General features: G+C 37.7%; 1 protein-coding gene and 1 pseudogene across 1 annotated transcript; both read right to left on the bottom strand.

Moving 5' to 3' along the window:
• Window positions 1-3,602: 3,602 nt before the first annotated feature.
• On the bottom strand, window positions 3,603-3,977 carry LOC120227077 (28S ribosomal protein S36, mitochondrial-like). Its single transcript, XM_039225227.1, has one exon. It carries the CDS (start codon window positions 3,975-3,977, stop codon window positions 3,666-3,668), a length of 312 nt encoding a protein of 103 aa, XP_039081158.1. The 3' UTR covers window positions 3,603-3,665.
• An 8,712-nt stretch (window positions 3,978-12,689) lies between these two features.
• On the bottom strand, window positions 12,690-13,948 carry LOC120227076 (annotated as a pseudogene).
• Window positions 13,949-20,029: the final 6,081 nt, after the last annotated feature.

Here is a 20,029-nt window from a genome sequence, read left to right as displayed (position 1 = left end):
TTAAAAAATTGTGGAATTGGCTCTGCTGTTTATCAAGGACATGATACTAAGAAACATTGCTCATTGAAACATAGCAACACTGCCAACAGAGAACTGGTCAACGTTGTTCTTCAAAATGGAAAGACCGTGAGACACTTTGCTATTCAGAACAAAAAGGTTCTACTCTGAGCATTGCTCTTTTATTGTTTTTGATACTGTTGTAATTTTTTTTGGTATTGAAAAATGTTTTAAAAAGAAACCAGTGGAGGGGCGGCTGGGTGGCTCAGTCTGTTAATCGTCTGACTTCAGCTCAGGTCATGATCTCACAGTTCACGGGTTCGAGCCCCACATTGGTCTCTGTGCTGACAGCACGGAGCCTGGAGCCTGCTTCAGATTCTGTGTCTCCCTCTCTCTCTGCCCCTCCCCCATCTCTCTCTCTCTCCCTCTGTCTCTCTCTCTCTCAAAAATAAACATTAAAAAAAAAAAGAAACCAGTGGAATATAGATATAATATACCAAAATATAGGAGCGCCTGGGTGGCTTAGTCGGTTAAGCGTCCGACTTTCGCTTAGGTCATGATCTCGCGGTTCGTGGGTTCGAGCCCCGCGTCGGGCTCTGTGCTGGCTGCCAGCCCAGAGCCTGGAACCTGTTTCAGTCTGTGACTCCCTCTCTCTCTGACCCTCCCCTGCTCATGCTGTCTCTCTCTCTCTCTCTCTCTCCTAGAAATAAATAAAACATTAAAAAAATATATATATATACCAAAATATAAAATATCGAATATACCAAGTGTTGGTGAAGATAAGGGGAAACTAAAGGTTCATACACTGCTGGAGTGTAAATTGGAATTAGTATTTCAAAAAATGTTTGGTGTGATTCCCTAAAGTTGAACATTATAGAGATTAACAGAGAACATTTAGGGCTTTTGGTAGAGGAGTGGCATGACTAAATAAGTGGTAGAGAAATGATCTCCACAAAGAGAGATACATGTACTCCAGAGCACATATGACACTATCTAGTCTGGCCTAGGAAGTAAATATTCAAACGTTTTCATTTTTTCATTTAATTTATTAGTTTTGATTTCTAAACACTTTTAAATGTCCATAATAAATTATGTATATTGTAATATATACTTTATAGAAATATGAACTAGGGGGTGTCAACAAGGTTTTTACAGTAGTGAGAATAAAAAATATGTAAGCATCTCTGCTTTATGGGACTCATAGCCCACCTATTCCTCCCATTTGTCTTCTCCTTGATTTGAATTGTTTGGAATTATTATATTATAAAAAGACTAATTAATCTGAACTTCTCAGATTGCCTAAATGATTGATTTTGCTGCTCATAGAAGTTGCCATTACTCATGAAATATTTAAGATAATAGTGAGAAACTGAATTGTAGTAAGCTTTTACAAACGGATCAGTTCTTGCCAACCTCAAACAATGCTACAAAATATGTGGTTCTGCAATTATTCCACTTGGAATATATTATAGTATAGGTTTTCACTGAAATATTATACAGCCAAAGTTTTAATGTTAACAATGATTGTGATTTTTTATTGTTTTTTTTTTAAATGTTTATTTACTTTTGAAAGAGATGAGAGAGCACAAGCAGGGAGGGGAAGAGAGAGAGGGAGACAGAGAATCCCAAGCAGGCTCCGTGGTGTCAGCACAGAGCCTGATGTGGGTCTTGAACCCACAGAGCATAAGATCATGACCTGAGCCAAAATCAAAAAAACAACTGAGCCACCCAGGTGTCCCATGATTGTGTGTTTTTTTAAATGTCAACTTAATTTCTAAGTTCTCTAGTTGACTAATTCCTCAAGAGTAATGAGGAATTTTTTTGATACCTGGGAAATTCCTCAGAAATTTAGAATCCATAAACACACAGGATCAAACATACCAAGTTGCAATGCATTAATTTTTAATTAGTTTTACATATAAAAGTATTTACTTTTTATAAAGTTCAAATTAAAATGGCAATATTTTGAGAAATTAATTATATTTTAAGGCTTAAGCTTAAACCTTTTCATGTATCTGGGTCTGTATGTTTAAATATATACATATAATGATACATTAATGTAAATAAGAACAACCTAGGAATAATAGAAAGGAGAGGAATAAACAGTTAAAATGAAAAATGATCTTAAGATCTACAATTTCTCTTCCCAATGAGATCATATAGACTTATTTATTGTTCATATATTCTATCCAGATTGCAGGAAGTTTTAATATGCCTCTCCTGTATGTATATTTTTAACTCAGAATAGTTAACCTGTATCCTTTTACACTGTGTTTTATCATATTCATAGATTCTGCATTTAAGGAAAAGCTGAATTTTTTACTTATTGTTTTGCTTCTATCTGCTATGTTTATTTTGTTATATTTTATAGTTCTTTTTTATTGATGTGTAGTTGGCATGCAATATTCTATTAACTTCAGGTACTGTATTTATTTTAAATGTTGCATTGTCACTCTGTTTAACAAGGTAGCCAATGACAAAACTGTTCCTTATTCTCAGATACCTATGATCTAATTTGAATTGGGAAACCAGTTTCCACTAAAAGACCCTTTTATTATTTTCTTCTCCAAAATCTAACCCTAAATGTAGAGTAATAAAATTGTCAGGATGTCTCTGATACCCAAATCAACTTTGGCAGTTTCTAGATGGCTACACGATAATACAAAAGTCTTATCCCTCACCTTATAAAAGAAGGAATGAAAAACAGACAAGTATATTTGGTATGCTCTTTATTTTGTAATTGGATCCACAGTGTTAGAAGAACCACTATTTTTTTCAGATACACATTATGGAAAAACTGTCAAATGAAAGAGAGAAAATCAACTCCTAGGTTAATTTTGTAGAGCTGAAGTACTATTGACGTAAATATGTTTCAGTAACTGTCTCTTCAGGATATATAGAAGCATGCTTTATGTGCATGGGCAGACACAACAACTTATATAAATCAAACTGTGAGTAAAAATGAGAATGATAATTGCTTTTTGGAGGAGGAAACCAAAAAGGGTGACAGTCAAAGAAGAACAATTGTCTCCAAACTAAGAAATGGGCAAACTTTATATTCTGCATCTTTGTTTCAGCTCAGCTTGAGAAAAACTACTGGCACTACCATCATTTAGTGATTTGTTTCCAATCTCTGTTGATTATGTTTCATGCTTTCCTGATAGATGTCCCTATTACACACATTGCTGGAGAATAAAACCGAGCCCTAATCTCAGGGAGATATATTCTGAACATTTGCTACGTAAATGCACTTGCATGTTATCTTCTGACTGATAGCATGTACCATCCCACTACAAGCTTCCTTTGTAATAACTGGAACATTATGTGTTTAAGACTTTGTGAAATAAGATTTTAATTAGTATAAAAATCTACTTGCTTATGTAAACATTCCTAATTTGTTATCATTCCATTTCAATATTTTTTTTTAACTGGGCTCACTCTCTTTTATTTTTTATTTTTTTTAAAAATGTATACTTTAATAAGTATATAAATAAGTAAGCTTGTGGAGAAGCTGACCAACATACATATATTAGGAGATATAAGTGTCCATCTAAATGTTCTATTTCTTTTTTTAAGAGTATTTATTCAAGTTGTTTAATGTTTAGAAGTCTTTTATTGTAAAGACTATTATTTTGTCTGATGACAAACAGCAGCCACACTGTCAGTGATTACTCTGGACCTCCACGTTGGATAAATTCAATTTCTTCTTGAGACACAAGCTTCCTTCTGTATTTCTGAGGTAATGTTTTTATTATTTCTGCAGTGTCTGGTGGACCCTGATGCATCAGCAAATCTGGTGATTTACTTCCTTTAGAATGCTGTGAAATTGAAGAAGAGTGAGATGGTAGTCTTGCTGATCTCAAAACTTCTGATACATTGGGTTTAGGATTGTCTCTTCTGTCAGGGAACCTTATTAATGGAGTATGTGGCTTGACTACCTGAACGACCCTGCTGGCAGACGCCATCTTGCTGCCCATCATGATCCCCGGGCACACTCTCTTTTAAATGACTTTGTCATCTTCTTGGTTCCTTTACTAGTGAGCTAATGAAATTTGATACCTTAGAGATAAATTTATTTAAAGCAAATTTTTACTTGATGATATACAAAGCATGTAACAATCGTGAACGCATAGGCCTTGACCAATACCCAACACTGGCTATAAGTAAATAGTATGGTCATAGATTGTATCCTGTTTGCTCACCTTTAGTTCAAGAGCAGGAGAAAAGAACTTCCTGGAGTTGAGCACTCAGATACAGAACTGAGTCACTTGCGGGGTCAAAGGGGGCTGAGAAATTTCTGGTCAAATGTGTGGGAACACAGTGGTGAAGGACAAAGTGCTTCCAGTGGAGAGAAATGGACTCCCTCCGACACATTGCCTATAGGGATACAAGTCTGAGTTTCCCTCATTTATGGGATTTTGTGTTCCTGAGTGGATACTAAAACCTACATGCTGAAAATGGCTAATGAAACTATGAGGTAGACCACTTAGAGTGATTTAATAGGATTTTTCAAAAGGGGTCCTTGAGTGGCTCAGTCGGTTAAGCCTCCAACTTCGGCTCAGGTCATGATCTCACTGTTTATGGGTTCCAGCCCCGCATCGGGCTCTGTGCTGACAGCTAGCTCAGAGCCTGGAGCCTGCTTCAGATTCTGTGTCTCCCTCTCTCTCTGCCCCTCCCCAACTCACACTCTGTCTCTGAAAAATGAATAAACATTTTAAAAATTTAAAAAGATCTAAGTGAAGTTGCTGAAGACCTGAAACTACATTATCACAGTGCACAGTGCACAATCACCAGCTCTTGTCACACTCTGAGGTAACAGAGTTGCAGTATACAAACAGCTCTTCTTGAGATTAACAAACAAAGAGCAGGACCCTCTGTGGTCTTTCTGGAGGACTCTAAAGAAAGAAGGAGTCATCTGACTCTCTAAGGAATCCCTAAAAGAAGGACTAGATTGGATCAGAATTATTCTTATATGTACATTAAATAGAGATTATCATCATTTTCTAGTAAAAATACATGTATGAGACTATTCTCGAGGTCCACTGTCTAGCTTTTAGAAATTGTTAGGGAGGTTATTTCTGGATGGTTACATATTTGATATTCTCAATATAACAGGCAATCTGATAGATAAGAATTTATTTCCCAGCTCTGCCACTTATTAGTCATGTGATCTTAAGTAGGTTCCTTAACTTGTATGTACCTAAGTTTCCTGAGTACATAAGTACAAAATGTGAATCATCTTAATATCTACCTCTAGGTTTGATAGAAGTAATCAAAACAACTTGAAATGTTCACTTGAAATAAAACCATCTGAGAATTTACAGGAAACTACTGAAGAAAGAACTGTAAGTAGAGAAGACTAATGCTATCATTTATGATGCCACACAAACAAAGTGACAATGACTGAATCTGTTTAGTGCTAATCTACCTAGGTGTATATCAAGAGACTAATGAAGGCATAGAAAGTATAGGAAAAAAGGTAAAATTAAGCCTCAAATGAATTACAGAGTATCTGATGATACACATAGTCTATTAATGTATATGAACATAGATGAGAAATCCAGCATGGATTTTCTTTTTTCTTTCTTTTTTTTTTACAAATTGTTTATTGTCAAGTTGGTTTCCATTTAACACCCATTGCTCATCCCCACAAGTGCCCTCCTCCATGCCCATCTCCCTCATTCCCCACACCCATCAGTCCTCAGTTTGTTCTCAGCATTCAAGAGTCTCTCATGGTTTGCCTCCCTCCCTCTCCCCAACTATGCCCCCGACCCTTCTTCTCCCCCAAGGTCCTCCATTAAGTTCCTCCAAATCCTCCTATACGTGCAAACATATGATATTTGTCCTTCTCTGCCTGACTTATTTCGCTCAGCATAACACCCTCAAGGTCCATCCATGTTGCTACACGGCCAGATTTCATTGTTTTTCATTGCCATGTAGTATTCCATGGTATAGATAAACCACATCTTCTTGATCCATTTCTCAGTTGATGGACACTTAGGCTCTATCCATGTTTTAGCTATTGTGGAGAGTGCTGCTATGAACATTGGGGTACATTTGACCCTATGCATCATCATTTTTGTATCCCTTGGGTAAATTCCTAGCAGTGCTATTGCTGGGTCATAGGGGAGTTCTAGTGTTAATTTCCTGAGGAAACTCCACACTGTTTTCCAGAGGGGCTGTACCAGTTTATATTCCCACCAACAGTGTAGGAGGGTGCCCGTTTCTCCACATCCTTGCCAGCATCTAGAGTTCTCTGATGTGCTCATTTTAGCAACTCTGCTGGCGTGAGGTGGTATCTCAGTGTGGTTTTGATTTGTATTTCCCTGATGAGGAGGGATGCTGAGCATCGTTTCATGTGTCTGTTGGCCATCTGGATGTCCTCTTTGGAGAAGTGTCTGTTCATATCTTCTGCCCATTTCATCACTGGATTGCTTGTTTTTCGGGTGTGGAGGTTGGTGAGTACCTTATAGATTTTGGATATTAATCCTTTATATGATAAGTCATTTGCAACTATCTTTTCCCATTCCGTTGGTTGCCTATTAGTTTTGTGGGTTGTTTCCTTGGCTGTGCAGAAGCTTTTAATCTTGATGAGGTCCCAATAGTTCATTTTTGCTCTTGATTCCCTTGCTTTTGGGGATGTGTCAAGTAAGAAGTTGCTGCAGTAGAGGTCAAGGAGGTTGTTTCTTGCTTTCTCCTCTAGGGTTTTGATGGTTTCCTGTCTCACGTTCAGGTCCTTCATCCATTTTGAGTTTATTTCTGTGTATGGTGTAAGAAAGTGATCTAGTTTCATTCTTCTGCACGTTGCTGTCCAGTTCTCCCAGCACCATCTGTTAAAGAGGCTGTCTTTTTCCCATTGGATCCTCTTTCTTGTTTTGTCAAAGATTAGTTGGCTGTACTCTGTTGGGTCCAAATCTGAGTTCTCTACTCTATTCCATTGGTCTATGTGTCTGTTTTTGTGCCAATACCATACTGTCTTGAGGAGTACAGCTTTGTAGTAGAGGCTAAAGTCTGGGATGGTGATGCCTCCCGTTTTGGTTTGCTTCTTCAATATTACTTTGGCTATTCGGGGTCTTTTGTGGTTCCATACAAATTTTAGGACAGTTTGTTCTAGTTTTGAGAAGTATGCTGGTGCCATTTTGATTGGGATTGCATTGAATGTGTAGATTGCTTTGAGTAATAATGACATTTTAACTATATTTATTCTGCCAATCCATGAGAATGGAATGTTTTTCCATTTCTTTGTATCTTCTTCCATTTCCTTCATAAGATTTCTATAGTTTTCATCATACAGATCTCTTATATCCTTGGTTAGGTTTTTTCCTATGTATTTTATGGTTTGTTGTGCAGTTGTGAATAGGGTCAGCTTCTTGATTTCTCTTTCTGTTGCTTCATTAATGGAGTATAAGAATGCAACCGATTTCTGTACGTTGATTTTGTACCCTGCAACTTTGCTGATTTCTTGGATCAGTTCTAGTAGGCTTCTGATGGAGTCTGTCAGGTTTTCTAGGTAGAGTATCATGTCGTCTGTAAAAAGTGAAAGTTTGACTTCTTCTATGCCAATTCTGATGCCTTTAGTTCCTTTTGTTGTCTGATGGCTGATGCTAGGACTTCCAGCACTATGTTAAACAACAGTGGTGAGAGTGGACATCCCTGTTGTGTTCCTGATCTCAGGGGGAAAGCTTTCAGTTTTTCCCCGTTTAGGATGATGTTAGCTGAAGGCTTCTCATAGATGGCTTTGATGATGTTTAAGTAGGTTCCTTCTATCCCGACTTTCTCTAGAGTCTTTATTAAGAAGGGATGCTGTTTTTGTCAAATGATTTTTTTGCAACTATCGACAGGATCATATAGTTTTTATCTTTTCTTTTGTTAATGTGATGTATCACACTGATTGATTTGCGAATGTTGAACCAGCCCTGTAACCCAGGAATGAATCCCCCTTGATCTTGGTGGATCATTCTTTTTATGTGCCGTTGAATTCGATTTGCAAGTATCTTGTTGAGGATTTTTACATCCATATTCATCAAGGATATTGGCTGGTAGTTCTATTTTTTTGCTGGATCTCTGTCTGGCTTGGGAATCAGAGTGATGCTGGCTTCATAAAATGAGTCGGGAGTTTTCCTTCGATTTCTATTTTTTGGAATAGCTTGAGAAGAATTGGTATTAATTCTGTTTTAAATGTCTGATAGAATTCCCCAGGGAAGCCACCTGGTCCGGGGCTTTTATTTGTTAGGAGATTTTTGATAACTGATTCGATGTCTTCACTAGCTATGGGTCTGTTCAAATTTCCTATCTCTTCCCGTGTGAATTTTGGTAGTGAGTGTGTGTTTAGGAATTTGTCCATTTCTTCTAAGTTGTCCAATTTGTTGGCATATAATTTTTCATAGTATTCCCTGATAATTGCTTGTATTTATGAGGGATTGGTTGTATTAAGTCCATTTTCATTCATAATTTTGTCTATTTGAGTGCTCTCTCTTTTCTTTTCGAAAAGCCTGGCTAGAGGTTTGTCAATTTTGTTTATTTTTTCAAAAAACCAACTCTTGTTTTCATTGATCTGTTCAATTGTTTCTTTGTCTCTATGTTGTTTATTTCTGCTCTAATTTTTACTATTTCTCTTCTTCTACTGGGTTTAGGGCATTCTCGTTGCTCTGCCTCTAATTCCCTTAGGTGAGCTGTTAGATTTTGGACTTGTGCTTTTTCTAATTTCTTAAAATAGGCCTGGAGTGCAATGTACTTTCCTCTTAGGACTGCCTTTGCCGCATCCCATAGATTTTGGATTGTTGTGTTTTCATTTTCATTTGTTTTCATATATTTTTTAATTTCTTCTCTAATTGCCTGATTGTCCCTTTTATTCTTTAGTATTGTGTTCTTTAACCTCCATGTTTTTGGAAGTTTTCCAGACTTCTTCCTGTGATTGATTTCAAGTTTCATAGCATTATGATCTGAAAGTGTGCATGGTATGATCTCAATTCTTTTATAATTATTGAGGGCTGCTTTATGTCCCAGTATGTGATCTATCTTGGAGAATGTGCCATGTGCACTTGAGAAGAAAGTAAATTCCCTGGCCTCAGGAAGTAAAGTTCTGAATATATCCGTCAGATCCAACTGGTCCAATGTGTCTTTCAAGTCCATTATTTAGTTATTTTCTGTCTGGTTGACCTATCCATTGCTGTGAGTGGAGTATTAAAGTCCCATGCTATTAACACATTCTTACCTCTAAGCTTGTTTCTGTTTGTGATTAATTTTTTTAAATATTTAGGTGCTCCTATATTCGGTGCATAGACATTTGTAATTGCTAGTTCTTCCTGATGGATGGACCCTGTAATTATTATGTATTGCCCTTCTTCATCTCTTGTGATTGTCTTTAATTTAAAGTCCAGTTTGTCTGATATAAGTATAGCTACTCTGGCTTTCTTTTGATTTCCAGTAGCATGATATATATTTCTCCATCCCCTTACTTTTAATCTGAAGGTATCTTCCAGTCTAAAATGAGTTTCTTGTAGACAGCTTATAGATGGATTTTGTGTTTTTATCCATTCTGCTACCCTATGTCTTTTGATTGGAGCATTCGGCCCATTTACATTCAGTGTTATTATTGAAATATGTGGGTTTAGAGTCTTTGCATCCTTTGTAGGGTTCATGTTTGTGGTGTTGTCTCTGGTATCTTTGTTCCTTGCAACATTTCCTTCAGAGCGTCCCCCTCAGGATTTCTTGTAGGGCTGGCTTAGTGGTGACAAATTCTTTCAATTTTTGTTTATTTGGAAAGGTTTTTATCTCTCTTTCTATTTTGAATGACAGGCTTGCTGGATAGAGGATTCTTGGCTGCATATTTTTTCTGTTCATCACGTTGAAGATCTCCTGCCATTCCTTTCTGGCCTGCCAACTTTCGGTAGATAGGTCTGTCACCACTCTGATAGGTTTCCCTTTGTATGTTAGGGTCCTTTTCTCCTTAGCTGCTTTCAAAATTCTCTCTTTGTCCTTGTAGTTTGCCATTTTTACTATGATATGCGGTGCAGAAGATAGATTCAGGTTACGTCTGAGGGGAGTCCTCTGAGCCTCTTGTATTTCCACATTTACTTCCTTCCCCAGGTCGGGGAAGTTCTCTGCTGTAATTTGTTCCAGGACTCCATCAACACCTTTCCCTCTCTCTTCCTCTTCTGGGATTCCTATGATACAGATATTGTTGCGTTTGACCGTATCGCTGAGCTCTCGAACTCTTCTCTCATGTTCCTGGATCAGTTTGTCTCTTTTTTTTTTGTCAGCTTCTTGTTTTTCTATAATGGTGTCTTCTAAATCACTTATTCTCCTTTCTGCCTCTTCAATCCGTGCATTGGAGGCCTCTAATTTATTATGGATCTCATTTATCGCATTTTTAAATTCTTCATGCCTATTTTTATTCTCCATTTTGTCTGTAGCCATAGTTTCTTTGATTTCCCCTATGCTTTCTTCAAGCCCAGCTATTAGTTTTATGATTATTATTCTAAAATCTTGTTCAGTTATGCTGCTGATATCTGTTTTGAGCAGTTCATTAGCTGTCAATTCTTCTTTGAATTTCTATGGAGGAGAGCTCTTTCATTTCGTCATTTTAGTTACCTTTCTGGCTCTTGTTAGTTTTAAAGACCTGTTATGCTCTCTGTATCTATGAGCGCTGCTATATCCAAGAAGACTCTTTGACTGCCCAGGGCCTATCCTTTCAGAGAGTGTTTTTTTTGAATGATATCTCTTGGTCTCTCTTGTTGAGACCTTGGTCATTTTATTTTCCTACTCGTAGTGCTATTTGGGACTCTCCACCTTGTGTACTTTGGCTTGTTTCTTGAGGTAGCCCTGAAGAAGAAAACAGACAGAGAAACACACAGTGAGCAGGGGCACACAAACGCACAGACAAATCCAGCTAACCTGCAAACCGAGAAGGAAAATGAAAAAGTTAAGAGAAAAGACGGAGGAAAGAGGACGAATAATAGAGAATAAAAAATACATAAAAGGGTCAAAAAGGAGAAAAGAAGAGGAAAAAAGTAGAAAACCGATGCACAAAATGGTTTAAAGCATATAACCGGATTTCCCAGCTACAGTTAAATAGCCGGGTGTATGCAGTGCTGGTTGAAGAGCATAGAGAAAGAGAGAGAAGACAGGGCGGGATGAGGCAAAATTGGAAATAGAATGAACAGGCAGAAGGGATGAGAAGCTTTTTTCAAAGAGGTAAAGGGTGGAATATGGTTGTATGAGAGAAGGACGCTGGTGTTATCCAGAGAAACTATATAGTCTAATTACTCCTGAGAGACAGAGATGAAAAGGTCGGTAGGTGTAGAATTTACATCTACAGAATGGACTAGATGTGACTATTTAAGCAAGCCGGTGACCAGAGTTAATCAGGTCAGTGTTCTGGGAAAAAGAGAAAAAGAAAAAGAAAAAAGAAAAAAGAAAAGAAAAGAAAAGAAAAGAAAAGGAGGAGGGCAGCTCTCTAGCAGGGATGGGCATTGTGTTATCCAATGCGTCAGGCAGAAGTTCTGCCTTAGCGGTTGTGGGGAAGAGAGTGATGGTGCACCAGTCCCTTCTTGAACCAAGCGCTGCACCTTGCTTTTTTGGGTGTGTAAACTCCCTGTGCTGGGTGGGTCGTGCTCTTTTACCCAGGCCAGGCTAGCTTCCAAGTGCAGTCCGTGTGCCCCACTGAAATTGCAGTAGACACAACCTCAACCTCGCAGGCAATCCCCTCAGGGCAATTCCAAGTGTCTTGCCTAGCCCTGGGGGTGGGGCCAGTAGCCGCTGCTCGGGTTCTTCCAGGTCGGGTTGGCGAGCATGGGCGGAGGTTTGCCTGCAGGGCGCGTCTGGCCCGCTGGAGAGAGGAAAACCAGGTCCCTCTGTGTCTCGTCACCCGAAACACGAACTCGTGGGCAAATCTCCCAGTTTTAAGCCTTTCGCCTTCCCTCTAGAGTTCCAGCCAGCTCGGAGCGTGGAGGTACGCAGACCGTTCCTCCAGGAATCCAGCCAAGCGAGGAGTACAAAGAAGCAGTGCCCTTGCGCGCGCAGCCCCTCCGGGACAAGTTGGCGCTCGGGGACCTAGAGCGCAGGGATTTGGCGCGCACGGTCCTTCTTTGCCCCAGTGGAGGTTTTTCTGTTTCCCAGCGACAGGGACCGTATCTTGAGTAGTTTCAGGCTCTCTCTTTTTCCCCTCTCACTCCCCGCAGAGAGGGATCGCCCCCGTCCCTCCAGTCTCTGATCCTGGCCTGATTTTATCTCCCCCAGTTCGCACTCACGTTAGAAGGCTTTCTCAGTGGATTCTGCGTCCTTTCTCTCTCAATCTCTTGGGTACTGTAAGGCTTCCTGTGGCTTCAGATCTTTTTCCGTGTGATATATGGGGGCAAGTGCAATGCACGGAGCTCCCTAGTTCTCCGCCATCTTGCCCCTCTCCCCAAATGGGATCAGTTTCTTGATTTCTCTTTCTGTTGCTTCATTGTTGGTGTATAAAAATGCAACCAATTTCTGTACATTGATTTTATACCCTGCAACTTTGCTGAATTTCTAAACAGTATTTTAAAATATACAATCTCTCCAAAAGAAAATATTCAACTACGGATAAGATAGATAACTTTTAATATAAGTAAATGTTTCAAGCTTTTAAAATTAAAGTCATCATCAGATTTTCCATAACACATGAACAGAAATTTGCAAACTTCCTGTAGAGGGCAGACTAATATTTACTCTTGACAAAGATGTTCAATAACATGTTGGTAATCTTTTACAAGTTCCTGAAAGCTTTCTTGAAGCTTTTCATGTTGGCTGCTTATTTCTATTTGGCTCTTCTGTTCTGTCAATTCTTCTGGTCTGAGGCATTTACTCATTTTAGCAAGATATCTCTGCTTTTTCTTATACTGGCTAAGCCATCTTCTTTTAATGTCCAGTCAATAGCTTCTGTATTGTTCAGCATCATTCATGTCAGTTACCAGTAGTCAAAGATTTTCATAAGCCTGTCTAGCATGTTGCTTGTTTATTTTGAACCTCTGTTGGGACTCTATTGCTATATCTTCATTGAATTCTTGCATCAACTTTTCCTGGGAAAAACATGGCAAATATTGACAAAGCTTCACAAGCACAAAGTCATTTAATTTCACATAGCTTTTTGATGGATCTTCCACTGTAATACTAAGAACAGAAGGAGATACAATGTGGTATATATGAACTGTTTCAAGAATTTGAGCACTGTGGCCTTGACCTTGAAATAGAATCATTATCAGCATCTGACTTACATGTGACTGATTTTTTTCTGTATACACACAGTAATTATAGACGGTCAGGTTGCAGTGTAGCTCCATTCTTATACTTCTCAAAAACTATAAACTAGTGCTATCTTTCATTATCCATCAACAAAGCTAGAAGTTTCAGTAAACCACATCAAAAATGTCTGAAGCCTTTTATGATATTCTGAAATGTTTCCACATCTCATGTCAGACTTGTATATCTGAAAGTAAAGTTTTCGCCTCCTGTTGGACTGAGAACAGAGTATATATGCAGTATGATTCCAAATGGCTTGAAATCAACCTCTTTTCCAGCAAAGAGATAAAATCATTTGTGTTTGTACAAAATCCAGGTGGAATGATTTGTACAATTTTGCCCTTTACATCATCTGCCTTTACAAAGTCGAAAATTTCATCAATTTTAGATGCATATTCAATATGGAACATTGTTGACAGGCTACCAGCAATGTAGTATAATAGGATCTTCTTGTAACAAAAGCATTTTCATTATCCCCAGAGAGTTGATGGGTATATTTAAGATGGAAAGTTCTAATGTCGTTCTCAAGATGTTCAGGAAAATGAGCTATTTTTAGTTCAATTGCTATGTTGGTATTACATTCATACTCTGCCAGTTTCTTCTCCACTGCACTCTGGTACTCAATCAAAACATTCTCTACAGCACCAAATCCTATCATTTCCAAGCTGTAAGAATCTGTGGCTGAGGAAGGATAAATCTGTATGTTCTTTATACATTTTGAACTAACCTTGTATCACATATTTCATTTGCAAATATCTTTTCCCAGTCTATAAGTTGCCTTTTAGTTTTGTTGTTTCCTTCACTGTGCAAAGGCTTTTTATTTTTGTTTTGTAAAGTCCCATTAGTTTCTTTTTGTCTTTGTTTCCCTTGCCTAGGGAGACATATCTAGAAATATGTTGTTATGACCAGCGCCGGAGAAATTACTGTCTGTGCTCTCTTCTCAGATTTTTATGCTTTTGGGTCTCGAATTTAGGTCTTTGATCCATTTTAAATTTATTTTTGTGTATTCTGTAAGAAAGTGGTCCAGTTTCATTCTTTTGCATGGAGCTCTCCAGTTTTCCCAACACCATTTGTTGAAGAGACTGTCTTTTTTTTTTTTCCATTGGATATTCTTTCCTGCTTTGTCAAAGTTAACTGACTATATAGTTATGTGTTTATTTCCGGGCTTTCTATTCTGTTCCATTGATCTATGTGTCTATTTTTGTGCCAGTACCATACCATTTTGATCACTATAGCTTTGTAATATAGCTTAACTCTGGAATTGTGATGCCTTCAGCTTAGCTTTTCTTTTTCAAGATTGCTTTGGCTATTCAGGGTTTTTGTGGTTCCATACAAATGTTAGGAATGTTCTCGCTCTGTGAAAAATGTTGGTGGTATTTTGATTGGGACTGCATTAAATGTGCAGATTGCTTTGGGTAGTATAGACATTTTAACAATATTTGTTCTTCGAAACCATGAGCATGGAATATCTTTCCATTTCTTTGTGTCCTCTTAAATTTCTTTCTTCAGTGTCTTATAGTTTTCAGAGTATAGGTGTTTCACTTCTTTGATTAGGTTTATCTTAATGTATTTTATTGTTTTTGGTACAATTGTAAATGGGGTTGATCCCTTAATTTCTCTTTATGCTGCTTCATTATTGGTTTATAAAAATGCAACAGATTTCTGTACATTGATTTTGTATCCTGTGACTTTACTGAATTCGTTTATCAGTTCTAGCAGATTTTTGGTGGAGTCTTCCAGGTTTTCTATATAGTGTATCATGTCATCTGCAAATAGTGAACGTTTTACTTCTTCCTTGCAAATCTGGATGCCTATTTATTTATTTATTTATTGTTATCTGATTGCTGTGGCTAGGACTTCCAGCACTATGTTAAATAACAGTGGTGAGAGTGGACATCCCTGTCTTATTTCTGACCATAGAAGAAAAGCTCTGAGTTTTTCCCCATTGAGGATAACATTAGCTGTGTGTTTCCATATATGATCTTTACTATTTTGAGGTAAGTTCCCTTTAAAAAATGAGTGTTTCTTTATCATGAATGGATGTTTTGCTTTGTAAAATGCTCTTTCTGCATCTATTGAAATGATCTTGTGGTTCTAATCCTTTCTTTTATTAATGTGATGTATCACATTGATTGTTTTGTGTATATTGAACGAACATTGCAACCCAGAAATAAATCCCACTTGATCATGGTGAATAATTTTTTTCATGTATTGTGGGATTAGTTTTGCTAGTATTTTGTTGAGAATTTTTGCATTTATGTTCACCTGGAATTCAAAGAAGGAAATTTGTCAATGAGAATATAGTAGAGGTATGAGAATGAAGAGAGAAGAGTGAGGATCATAAAGACCTCATGCATGGAATATATTTGAAAGAAAAAAAAAACTATAAGAGTACTATCATAATACCCCAATATCAACAGATTCTAATTACTGTTAATTTATTTTAAGGTGTAAGTGTGTATGCCTGTATTCATGTGTGCAAGAGAAAGCAACACTGGTGTTACAGAAGCTTACATGCTCAAAGGGTAATCTGAAACTTCTCTCATCAGAGCCAAAGCCCATGAGTGCCCTGAAGCTTTGGGGATCAGGGTATAGAAGTGTTGTGTTACCAAGGCTTCTGGAACTCTCAAGGCCACTGTTAAGGCAAGGGCCAGGAGCACACAGGTGCCTAGGCTGTTAGAACATCTGTGACTACCACCATAGCTGGGACCCTTCTGTCTGAGCAGGAACCAAGGAGACTACACTTCCACTGAGAAGCCTGTGTTCCTGCTGAGGAGCCTGCCTCCCCACTACTGCTGCTGCTGCAATTTCAGGAAGTGTGGCAAGAAAAGGAAAGAAAAAAATAAAGCAAAACAAATGAAAGGGAAAAAAAGGAAAGGTGAAAGGAAAGGAAAGGAAAGGAAAGGAAAGGAAAGGAAAGGAAAGGAAAGGAAAGGAAAGGAAAGGAAAGGAAAGGAAAAGAAGGGAAGGGAAGGGAAGGGAAGGGAAGGGAAGGGAAAGGAAAGGAAAGGAAAGGAAAGGAAAGGAAAGGAAAGGAAAGGAAAGGAAAGGAAAGGAAAGGAAAGGAAAGGAAACGACAAGGAAAAAAAAAATAGAAACGGAAAGGAAAGGAACAATGTCTTCTCTCTTTCTCCCACCTCCTAATCTCCAAACAATGCCTCCCATTGACATAACCCAGTAGACACCAAACAAGAAAGGGGAGCTGGGAAAAATAGTCTATGGAATTCCATCACTTATAATATAGAAGGATGGAAAATGGAGCTGAGAGCATCAGATACAAGAGGAGTATAATGTCTTTAATGCCAATATTTTTCTGTAAAATAATTATATGTGGTTTTAGAAAAAATATTTGGCTTTCCTTAATCTTAGAACATCTTTATTTTCCTTTCATTTGTAATGGATATTATCCCTAGAAATAAGGATTCACAACTGACATTCTTTTCTTTCAGTACTTGTAAAATATTGTGCCACTTTTTTTTGGCTTCCAGTTGTTTCAGATGAGAAATCCACTGTCACTGTGTTCTCTCTGGCTTCTTTCAATATTTTTCCTTCTTTAGTTTTCAAAAGTTTAATTATGATGTTTCTTGGTGTGAATTTATTAACTTATCATATTTGGAATTCTTCCAGCATTTTTAATCTGTAGAATTATGTCTTTCACCAAATTTGGGAAGTTTTCAGCTATTATTTCTTTGAATACCTTCTCAATTCCACTCTCTTCTTCTTCTGGGACTCCAATAATATGAATGTTGGATTTTTTTTTGAACGTTGAATCACTTGCTATTGTTCCGTAAATCACTGAAAATGTTCACTTTATTCAGTTTATTTTCTCTCTTTTGTTCCGATTAAGTAATCCCATTAAACTATCTAAAAATACATTGATTCTGCCCTCTATAATCTTGCCTCTCCTATTGAGCTCACAGAGTGAGATTTTTATTTCAATTATTGCATTTTCATTTCTTTTTTCTTTTTCTTTTATTTTCTTTTTCTTTTTTTTTTTTTTTTTTACAAATAGTTTATTGTCGAGTTGGTTTCCATATAACACCCAGGGCTAACCCCGACAAGTGCCCTCCTCCATGCCCATCTCCCCCCTCCCCCACACACACATCAGTCCTCAGTTTGAATACTGAGAACAAACTGAGCATTTTCATTTCTAAAACTTATATTTTGCTCTATTATGTAACTTGTATTTCTTTACTTGGTTTCTCTTTATTTTCATTTGTTTTAAAATAATTTTAGTTGCTTATGAAGTATAAAAATGCTTGATGGCTACTTTAATCTTTGTCAGATAATTCCAATAGCCCATTCATCTTGGTGTTGGCGTCTTGGTTTTTATAGTCTATTATCATTTATTTTGTGGTTTTTCTGTTTCTTGTATGTTTGGAATGATTTCCAATTGTATCTTGGACATCTTACATATTATGAGACTTTGTATCCTCTTTCATCTTAATTTTTCATGGCTCTCCCCCTGCTGAGGTGTAGTGGAAGGCCCAGGCAATATGTATGTTCAGCTTCTATCTCAACTTTACCAACACCATCCAGGCAAAAGTGGGACAGTGCCTCACACTTCCTTATTGCAGATGTGTGACACAGAAACACAGATCCATCCTGGGCCCTGCTGATTCCAGAAAGGAGGACATGGTTGCCAACAAGCTCTGGTTTATACCATAGATGATATATTGACTGCTTGCGAGACTCTCTGCCACCTGGCGGAGGAATCACAATGCTGCCTGGTTCTGCCAGGTAGAGCATGAATTAGCTTCTTGACCAGACTCACTAACATCACTAGGTGGGGAAATAAAAGTACAACTGATTCCATGGGGTATGTATGTAAGATGGACAATCTACTTCCTGTTCATCCCACTGAAACTGTGAGAATGAGTGTGGTTTCTCATTGGTGTTTCTCTTAAGTAGGATGGGTATTGTCAAATGGTCTTTTCTGTTAATAAGCCACACTTACCATGACTGGGCCAGGGGAATAGTTTTTTTTTTTTGAGTTTTTGTTTATTTATGCTTGTCTGTTCCTATTGGTGTTTCTGAGTTGGATGCTTCTGCAATCACTTTCTGTGGCATATGAGAGGCAATAAGGAAACCAAAGTACCTCACTTGCTGTGTCTTTTAAATCCTAAGGTCCCTGGACAATCTGTCTTCTCCTTTCCAATCATCTGGGTTTTTTCTCATGTTTGCTATGTTATCTCCAAGGTTTTTTATTTGTAAGTATAGAGGGAGGGAGATGATCATGCTTATTAAATCCCTAAACATGTCTATGCAAACAATGATATAAAATTAATGTTTGCCTATCACTTTTGCTAACATTAAAAATAAAATTAATACCCTGACTTAAAGTATGTAGAAAAAAACACACATAAGGTACTATACACTGTTACAATAATTTTGGAGTAAATGTCTTTCAAAGTTTAAAAGTATTTTTGGGGGCACCTGGGTGGCTCAGTCAGTTGAGCATCTGACTTCAGCTGAGGCCATGATCTTACAGTTTGACAGTCCAAGCCCTGGTTCGGGGTCTGTGTTGACAGCTCAGAGCCTGGAGACTGCTTTGGATTCTGTCTGTATGTATGTTTCTCTTTCTCAAATATAAATATGCATTTTTATTTTTCTTAAAAAAATTTAATTTTTTAAATTTATTTCAGAGAGAGAGAAAGAGACAGCATAAGCAAGGGAGGGTCAGAGAGAGAGGGAGACACAGAACCCGAAGCAGCCCCCAGGCTCTGAGCTAGCTGTCAGCACAGAGCCTGTTGCGGGGCTCTAACCTACGAACTGTAAGATCATTACCTGAGCTGAAGGCAGATGCTTAACCGACTGCGCCACCCAGGCGCCCTTAAATAAACATTTTTAAAAAGTTTAAAAGTATTTTTTATAGCTAGCACTCTTGTAGTAATTTTAATTGTATTCCAATAGTTGTATTTATAGATTACCTGTGGTTTTTCCATGTATTAAATGTGTATAAAGAGAAAAAAAATAAGATATTTGCTTATAACTGTTGACCAATTATTGACCAAGTCAAATGTATTGATTTGGGGGGCACCTGGGTGGCTCAGTCAGTTAAGCGTCTGACTTGGGCCCAGGTCACAATCTCATAGTTCATGAGTTCAAGACCTGCATCGGGTTCTCTGCGGTTAGCACACAGCCCACTTCAGATCTTCTGTCCCCTTCTCTCTCTGTCCCTCTCCCACTTGTGCTTTCTCTCAAAAATAAATAAAAAACATCAAAATGTATTGATTTTTAAATTAGCAGTTTTATCTTTTCAACTTGTTTTTTGTCCACTGTGTTTCATTTTTCTCAATTGAGGCACATGTTTCAAAAATTAAAATAAATACTAATTGCACATCTCAATGTCACTTTATATATATAAACATTCTTATAACCACCACACAGTTCAAGATATAGAATACTTATCCCAACATAGAATATTTTCTTGTGCCATTTTCTAATCAGTAGATGTAGCTATTAAGCCAGCATCTTTTCTGACCCGTATTAACATAGTTTAGTTTTTTTCTGATCTTGAACTTCATATAAACTGGATCATACAGCTTATAGTCTTTTGTATAGATGGTCTCTTTTAATAAACATCATATATTATATTCATCCATGTTGATTTATTAGTATTTAAAAATTTTTTAACATTTATATATTTTTGAGACAGAGCACGAGCTGAGGAGGGGCAGAAAGAGAGGGAGACACAGAATCTGAAACAGGCTCCAGGCTCTGAGCTGTCAGCACAGAGCCCCTTGCAGGGCTCAAACCCACAGAC

Source organism: Hyaena hyaena, unplaced genomic scaffold, assembly GCF_003009895.1.
Source record: "Hyaena hyaena isolate Hyena2069 unplaced genomic scaffold, ASM300989v1 scaffold_1984, whole genome shotgun sequence".
NCBI lineage: Eukaryota > Metazoa > Chordata > Mammalia > Carnivora > Hyaenidae > Hyaena > Hyaena hyaena.
This window is presented reverse-complemented; position numbering and strand designations above follow the sequence as displayed.

Bases quoted from the DNA above. Each gene is read 5' to 3' on its own strand.
- LOC120227077 (XM_039225227.1), bottom strand. From the start codon at position 3,977: ATGATGGGCAGCAAGATGGCGTCTGCCAGCAGGGTCGTTCAGGTAGTC.